Source organism: Malaclemys terrapin, chromosome 8, assembly GCF_027887155.1.
Source record: "Malaclemys terrapin pileata isolate rMalTer1 chromosome 8, rMalTer1.hap1, whole genome shotgun sequence".
Lineage (NCBI taxonomy): Eukaryota > Metazoa > Chordata > Testudines > Emydidae > Malaclemys > Malaclemys terrapin.
In genome coordinates this window covers 89523163-89532074 of record NC_071512.1, presented here as the reverse complement: position 1 = coordinate 89532074, position 8912 = coordinate 89523163, and the positions used below count along the sequence as shown (strand labels likewise).

The 8912-nt window shown below is 38.2% G+C and overlaps 1 protein-coding gene across 1 annotated transcript in view; it reads right to left on the bottom strand.

The window, feature by feature from the left end:
* Positions 1–3378: 3378 nt before the first annotated feature.
* ANKRD13C (ankyrin repeat domain 13C) overlaps positions 3379–8912 on the bottom strand; it is a 54787-nt gene continuing 49253 nt past the window's right edge. Inside the window, exon 13 of the mRNA XM_054037176.1 lies at positions 3379–7710. Coding sequence (XP_053893151.1) covers positions 7580–7710 — 131 coding nt within the window. The 3' untranslated portion in view covers positions 3379–7579. The remainder of the gene's footprint in view (positions 7711–8912) is intronic.

Genomic DNA, 8912 nt, shown 5'->3' with positions numbered 1-8912 from the left:
GCTGTCTCTCTTGGACATCATTGGCCTCAAGATTTCTTTTCTCAGAGGACTTGTTTATAGCGGAGGTACCAGAATCTCACCTGTTACGGTCCTTTACCAGGACCCCTTCCCTAGTACTGCTTAGATTGAACGTTGGTCAGACCTCCAGCACCCATGTCTGATGCTCCCTCCTTCAGCCCAGGGGATGATACTTCTCAGAGTCTGAAGGCCTCCATAGATGGCTCTTTTTCATCACCTTGCTACCACACCCTAATGAGCCAGTATTCAGATCCCTCCAGACATCCTGGAGACAGGGCTTATGACTATCCATAGAAGGGACCCTTCCCCTCTCCATCCCCTCAGTGGGTTTACTAGAATTCCTGGGTCACCTCAGGGAACAATTTTATAAGAGTTCCAACCAGAAAGACTTCAGTCTTTTCCCACCATATTACAGCTAGATTCCTATAGGTTGCCTCCTGTACAGAAAGCAGCCCCTCCACTGGGACCTCAGTTTGGATCTCAATGTCCTGAGGAAATCTCCATTTGAACCATGGCTACCTGTTTTCTCCTCCACCTCTCCCAAAAGACTTTATTCCTCATAGCTATCACTCAGTGTTCTTATGCCTGAGCTGCCATATACCACTTCTTAGAAGGACAAGGTTACACTGCATCCCCATCCTCATTTGTTCTCAAAACTGTCTTCAGAATACCATGTTGTTCAAGAGATTCATCTGCCAGTGTTCTACCCAAAACCTCAGGCCTCTGGGGAGGAGACCAGCCTACATAAAACAGATGCCGGAAGGGCTGTTGCCTTCTACCTTGACAGGACTAAGACCTGCCAGGCACCTCCTATGCTAGTTGTATTATTAGGAGAGAGGATGAAGGGTTAACCTATTTCCACTCAGACTGTCATTGGGTTTCAGGTTGCATCTTAACCTGCTATGAATCAACTGGGATGCAGACCTCCCTCACAGAGTGACAGCACATTGAAGGTGTTCCCATAACAGAAATTTGTAGGCCTGCAATTTGGTTTCCCATTTATACCTTTGCCAAGAATTACACGATCTTACCTGCATCTAGGGATACTACCATCTTTGGTGATGCAGTCCTCTGAACTGTCTTGGACTTGCCTCCTCAGCAAGTTACTGCTTGGGCATCTTCTATGGTGAAGCACCCACAGGGACATATACTCAGAAGTTACATACCTTTCAAAGAATACAAGGTTATTGTAATGTGTCCCACCCGCTTTCCCTTTTAGCTCTGGAGGCTCTGCTTTGCAGTAGTGAAGAAAGTGGAAGCGGCTCTGTGCTTATATGCCCTTGTTTGGAGGCACAAAATGCTGCTCTACAAACATGCAAGCCTGTGGACGCTGCTTTGCATTCTCTGGTTGACAGTGCATAAGTGCGCATATATCCTACTGTAGAGCACCCATACGGACAAAACATCTCTAAGAACTTGTTACTTTTAAAATAAGTAACCTCTCCTTCCCTGCTCCTCCTCCCACAAATGACTGGAGATGTATCATCCTCGTGGTGCCGAAAGTCACGTGCCATTGCATTAAGTAAAAAGCTGTCTTCTGCTTAAAAGAAAGCACAAAGTATAAGTGCGTGCAGTGATTCCTCTTGGCTGCTCTGCAAAATGCTCCAGTTGTAATAAGAGTTAGATTAATGGCAGGCTTTCATGTCACTTTGACACATTTGCAATCCTTATCTGGATAGCATGGAGATATTTCAGTAGCTGCTGCTTGCAGTTAAATTGAATGCACCTCAATATAAGAAAATGGTGTAAAAGGATTCTTATTTCTTGACCTCAAGAGTGTATATACTTAAGTTTACATTTAGTGATAGAAAAATTGCAGTAATATCAACCTTAACTCATTTAATACAGGCAAGCTGTTCTCTGCATACCTGAGACATTCTGAATAGCACTGATTGAATTTTCCACTAGAACATCTAAGAAAATTACATTTAATTGAAAACAAAACTTAGAACATTTTGATTTCAGCAGTTTTGTTTGGGGGGGGCGAAGCATTAACCAATCAATGTTTCAAACTCTTGAAATGAAACACTTGATTTTATGGGAAATTGTTTCCATTCAGATTCAAAACAAAGCCAAACATTATGAAATAGTTCTTGCACAGCTCTAATTCTGAATTAAATATAATTCATTACCAGGAATTGATGTGTAACTGACCGTTCCCACATTCTCATTAAGGTAAAATGTTCTGCTGCTCCCCTCCCAATAATCAACTATCAGTGCTGTGCTGAAAAATTTTAAATGGATTCACTAGTTAATAAAAATGCATATTACAGATAACCAACATGTAAGGGAGCTATTTACTAACTGCACTAACTAGTAAAATATTCAGATTCAGGTCCAACTTCAAGAATTTCAGGATAGTTACAGTTGTGCTTTTCACTGCTATTTTAAAAAATACTTCTCATAATTAACGTTCCAGCATTTTACCGTAGTGTTTGGCCTTCGAAGGATTGTCTTGGTCCCTGCTTTTGCTGCTTTGATGTAAAGCTTGTAAATTGCCTGCTCTGTATGTGCGTGAGGTAACACTTCTGTCTCCTTTAAGATGTTAAGGAATCAGATAACTTTTTATAGATGTAAATTTCAACAACACTTTGGAGAAAGGCTAAGCGGTGTGACTAAAAATAATTTTCCTCCTCAGGCAGGGGGCAAGTCATCACTCTAGTCTTGCAATAAAATTGTTTCCACTCCACATTCTAGGGCAGGGGTCTGCAGCCTTTCAGAAGTTGTGCCGAGTCTTCATTTATTCACTCTAATTTAAGGTTTTGTGTGCCAGTAATACATTTTAATGTTTTTAGAAAGTCTCTTTCTATAAGTCTACAATATGAATAAACTATTGTATGTGAAGTAAATAAGGTTTTTAAAATGGTTAAGGACCTGGGCAGTGTGAGTGCCACTGAAAATCAGGATGCCCTACGTTGCCTACCCCTGTTCTAGGGTTAAGCACTAAATTTTTAATGGGGGTTTTGAAAAGACCCAATTTATAGGCTTCATGTCTTGAAGGCAAACAATGAAAGGAGAGTTGAGGAGTCTGTTGTTCTCCCTCATCACCTTCTTCCAGATCTATGTTAAATGACATGCTTCCAATCATTGAGTGAGAGAAATTGCATACATCAGGCTCTTTAATGGAAAGTGAATTCTAATATGTGAAACCCTGACCTCCCATTTTTTTTTTTTTTTAAATCTACTGTTGCTTAAGTGCAGTGGTGCCGGAAGTGGGTTTTTAGTTGTATGCAGATCCTACAAACAAATTGATTTCAAGTGGAACTATATCTTCTCAGGATCAGAACCTTCTTGTGAAGATAACTTTTAGTCTGAGTAAGGTAGAGTAACAAAATTCTACAAGAGATGGGAGGAACAAGATTATATTGAAAACTTCATATTTTATTTAAAAACTGACCAATAAAACATCCTTACAGAATGAGCTGAAGCACTCCAACCTTTCCTCAACTCAATCCTTGCTCAAACATGTACAAAGTGCCTACAATGTACATATGTAAAGTACTGTACAGTTATAGTTAAAGTTTTCACATGTTCAGTTTCAGAATCAAACAGCATCTTTTGGTCTTTATTCTAACAGATGATACAACCTAAAAATGACTATTAGTGAAGGTAAGTTAAGAACACAGACCACACAAATAGTAAAATGCAAAAAAGTGACCATAAGTTTCCATGATAATTACAAATGTCTAAAGAAAATAAATGACTCTGCAGCATTACAGGAGATTTGTTAAAGTTTAAATAATGTAATTATCCTTACATTAATTAAAAAATCAAGAACAAGTACATTTAAAAATTGACAGTTGCTTTGAATATATTACCAAACTTAAGGTGGGTTTCTAGGAAAATATATCAAGTTTTGTAACAATCAATTTGATAAGTACATGTGTCAAGAACCGCAGTTATAAAAGTGAATAGAGTGACTGGAACCGCAGCTACTTGAAAATAAAATAAAATGCATTCCCTTTACCACAAATTAAAGCGGTGTTTTGGAAGACCAGTAAAACTGAGTTTGGTTAAGGAACAGTTCTAGGACTTTGCAAACATTCTGTTTCAGTTTGAGACTTAATGGCTGTTTTTTAATATTCTGAATCAAACATTTCAATCACCACTAAGAAATAGGGCCAGATCCAACTGCTAATTTTTAAAAAGTACCTCACATTTAGGCTTTCTTCAATCTTGCTCTGAGATCGCTCCTCCCCACGCAGTGAGGAATCTTGAAATTTTAAGAGCTTGACTTTCAAATGGACATGTAATTATTCATAATTTGCATCGCTAAATTTTGACTGTTTTAGAATGTCCATGATAGTAGAAGATTAACATTTTTGTTGTTTTCCCAGCAGTACTGATATTGAAATTATACAAATAGCATACTTCCAAAAATGTCATGCTTTTTAAAACAATCAGATAACTGCCTTTCACATTCCAGGGTATCTTTTTGTAACAAATCCCTTTACATGCATATGTAAAGTTTTCAGACTATTACATGACATGTTCATTGTTATGCTGCTGAAGCAAGCTGTGGTATATGCATTCTGTAAAAGTACTGTGGCTGCATACTCTCTGTAGAGGGGACAAAATTATCCTTTACATGGCAGGAGGGAACAGAAAGAGAGCTATGCCAGCTCACTCCTGCTACACCATAGATGTTGGTCTACAACACTGACCTCCTGTACTCACACATCATCCCTCATTTGCTAAGACTTATGCCTTCTGTGTATTATTTAGGAAGCCACTCTTGAAAGCACACATTTCACTAGCTGTGTTTTTAAATTTGTCACTGGGAATGTCGAGCCAAATTATGGTGTATCCAAAGGATTTGATGCAAGCAATTATGCTAATTCTTACTTAAAATTTGATTGAGACTGTCACTGGAATCTAACAGCAACTGTTCTAAAACAAAGGTTACAGTCAAATGATTCCTAATTGTCCTAATTCCTAGTATCGTAAGGCTTAGTCCAAAGCCCATTGATATCATGTTTCCATAGACGGCAATGAGTTTTAAATCAAACAGTTCATTAGAGGAAAAGGCAGTCCTCTCTTCAGGCCCACTACTGATCTCACATACCATGGGTGGATTGTACCCTCTACTTTGTCTCAAGGCTTATTTAAAAAAAAAAAATCCAGTTATAGTGCCTTTAATATAAAACTCAGCTTCCAGCATCTCTTCCTATGGGTGCAGCTTTTATGATACAGGCTTGGGCGTTGGTTTGTTTTTTTACATCAAAGTACTAGTTCCTTTCTTGTAATACTAAGGAAGATTTAATCAACTATTGATTTCTGTCATTGAGAAACATCCCAATTTGTCTTTGCTGAAATTGCCACATAGTTAAGTACTGAAGTTGTGAGGTGTATCCATTAGTTTCAGAATTACAAATATTGTAGGAACAGGTTTAGGCTTTGTCACCCATGCTGGACTGACAGCACTGGATACTGAAGCCCTCTCACCATTTATCCTTAGAACAGTTATAGCTAGGGTGGCATTGTAAGTTCCTACAATGGGCCCTACGGAAGCTTAACCTTGACCTACAGAGCAGACAAGATAATTCTGTCTCCATCCACATAATTCTGTCTCACTTATTGCTAAGGATTTCAGCTGATGCCAAAGGAGGATGCAAGGTAGGTACCGATTCATGTAATCAATGTCAAACCTGAGGGACTCATAATGAGCTGGAAGAACAACTCATCACTCCTACTAAATGTTCAACATCTGTGATTGGTTATGTACTTTGGGAATAACTACAACAATTTTACAATTCACTAGTGCTTTTTATTTTCATTGAGAACTGATCAATTTCTCTCTAGCGTATCAGTCACCAATCTGCAATGTAGATAGGCAAGTGTTAACCTTTCACAGGTTTAAAATACTACTGGAATGGAGCAACCATCCTTATTTCCCCGTCAGTCCATTTAGTCAACTGCTATTGTGGGTGAGGGGATAGGACTCCTTCAACTGTGGATATTGTAACTTTAGGGCAGCCTTTTATACAGACCGGGCCAACGCCCTTTGAAAGAATTCTACTTTAACCATTTCCCAATAAAACCAATGTGGCTGACAAGTCTGCTTTTACTGTATCATGATTTAGCTGTCTGATTTCATCATCCACCTGATTAGTAAGATTGGTTACCTTTACTAAGCATTGATGGTTCATTATAGATATTCAAGTTTAACATTTACTGTATGGGTTTCTAGAAAAAGTAGTTTAGCTGGGGTGCACAAAACAATTTTGAAAATTTACATTTCTGGACACACAGCACTTGAAGCTAAATCTCATACAAACAATTAGCACTAACAGCCAGCTTCACACATTCTTTCTAGCAAAACAAAGCTAGATTACCCTCAAATTTAGGACCGTGGAATGAATAAGTTAAAGAAGCCAAAACAATTCCTGATTTTAAAGCCTATTTTAAGAAATAAACATACTCCATTATATGGCAAGAGGAAGAAACTGAAGTTACACCCTAAGTATTGGAAAAGTGCACATTTTTCCATTGTGAGTCCTATTAAATGTGCCCTACAATTACACTAGGTTTTCAAGATACAAGTTTTATTTCACTTAACCTCTCTAACGTCTGAGATTGTGTCTTGATGCAGCCAATATGTTCCAGTGTGCTGCTCCACATCAATATAAAAGAGCCTGGTTGATGTGCAGCGATTATGGGGCAAGTCTCCTAACCAAGAGTAAAATAATGCAAGTGATGCAATTTCTAGGTAGATAAAGAATCCCCAAGCATGCTAATCAACACCATATCATGAACACAGCAAGGATTTTTAAACTAGCAGGGAGGTGAGGGGGGTGGGGGAAGAGAGTATTTGTAAATTCTTTGAAAGGAAAATTAGTAAACTTGCAGTGAAAAAGATAACAGTTCAGATAAAAACATGAATAGCACCACAATGGATTGCACTAAGGTGCTAAAGGAGGTACCTTATTCCCTGCAGAGTGAATGCTATTTCTGAAGTGTATTGCAATGTGTAAATGCAATTGTGTAATGGTTACCATTTGGTTCATTCATCTACAGAAAATGCATTCCTTCTAATATACGTTCAACTAACATTCAATTACTGAACTATACATAATGTTACATAGTTTACAATTTATGAAAACAGCTTGAAAGAATATTATAAGGTCACCTTGTGTAAGGTGGGATGTTTAAAGGGCTAATATCCAGCTAAGACATTTCAGTTTTTGCGCTAATGGTCCAAGAGTACTTTTTGTATCACCAAGAACAAATGTAAAAAATTTATAAACAAATGACAGTCCTCACAGCTGTTAAAGTATCCTTAGAGTCACTGAGGTGTCAAACTATCTCGCTCGCAGCACTGTATGTATAAAAGTGTAAATGACACATCAGGAGATTTGCTGTAATTCAGATACTAGATTAGATGCCCATTATAGTGAATTTCAGTACATCAGTCATGTGTGTGTTCCCTTTTCTTCTGGATCATTTAAAAAAAGTTTATCCCTTCCATTTTGACCCACTTCTATAACTATATCTGTGGGCTATTTGCATCCATTTGCTTTCACTGTGGTACGCTGGTATTGTTATTAACTTTCCAGTTAAATTAGAGATCAGGAAAACGGCTGGGGTCCTCCTTATAGTCATCAGGAATAGTGAAGATGGATTCGTCAAACTCATCATAGCGAAATTCCTGAAACGTCACAGTGGCCGTGATGGTGGGAAACACAGGTATGTCTGGAGAGAGCAGAGTGGCACAGTGAAGAGCAAAGAGACAAAGGGTTACACAATTATTACATTAACAATTGGCTTAATAAACTATCATACGCTTGTGATTAGGGACTCTAGTTATAGGTTTCTAGACTTAAATATTCCAAACACATGATTGGCTTGTCTACATATGAAAATTAATCCAGAATAAAGTAGAGTGTGAACCGAAAGCTGATTGACTCCATGTGTGGGATGTTCTTATTCTGCAGTAAGAGTGCAATATTTCAAATTAGTTTAATCTACTCTATTTTATCAGGAATAGCTACTCCCTGTGTAGAAAAGCCCTGAATGACTTGCAAACCTCCAGAGGTTTGGTTTAGATGACAACCAAATTCCCTTTGCTTTGAATAAACATCTGAATGTATTAGATGAGCAAAACTGTGCTGAAAATCTCAATCAGAGGCTCTTGTAATATTCAGGTTCTGGTCTCAGGTGCACAAAATGAGTGCACAGGTGCCAGAATGGTTAAATAAAATTTCAAACATCAAGATGTCTCAGTTTAAATTTTGGGCAAAGTCTTAGAGGTGGGTAAATCAGTTGGGTTTGTTTTTGTTTTAATCCAAAATAGTATTTAAAAGCTATGGACAAATTCAGCGTTCAGATTGCACAAGCAGTTCCCACTGAATACTGTGGGGTTGTGCATGTGTAACAGAAGGTAGGATTTGGTGCATTTAAAACGAAAAAAAAGTTCAAATATACCACCAGCACCCTGGTTTATAACAAATAACCCTAGACCGAAGAGACAGTTTATTCTTGGATCTCTGCTGCTATTTGTGAACTGGGTGGGTCTGCTTCTTTATGGCTTAAGGTTTTGCTGTGGTTATCTGTCCACGCAAATTAGCAAATATGTTTTATCCATCTGTTAACAGAAACTGGAAACCTGCATGTAGTTTCTCATAGGTGATTTACAGTAATCACGAGGTGCAATAAATAGTAAATGTAGAGAAAATATTCTGAACAATCCTCGAAGAGGAAAAAAAAATCTGCCATATGAGGATGTAGGGTTAGGGGTCCTGGCAACAGTCCTGATTAGAATCAGAATTTTCACAGGACTAACATGAACAAAAGTGTATTCCTTCACTCAAGGCCAAGGTCATCTCTTGATTCAAGTGATCTGCAGTTTCCCTGGGAGCACCACACCATGCAGTCTTCACTTCAGAATGAGCCCC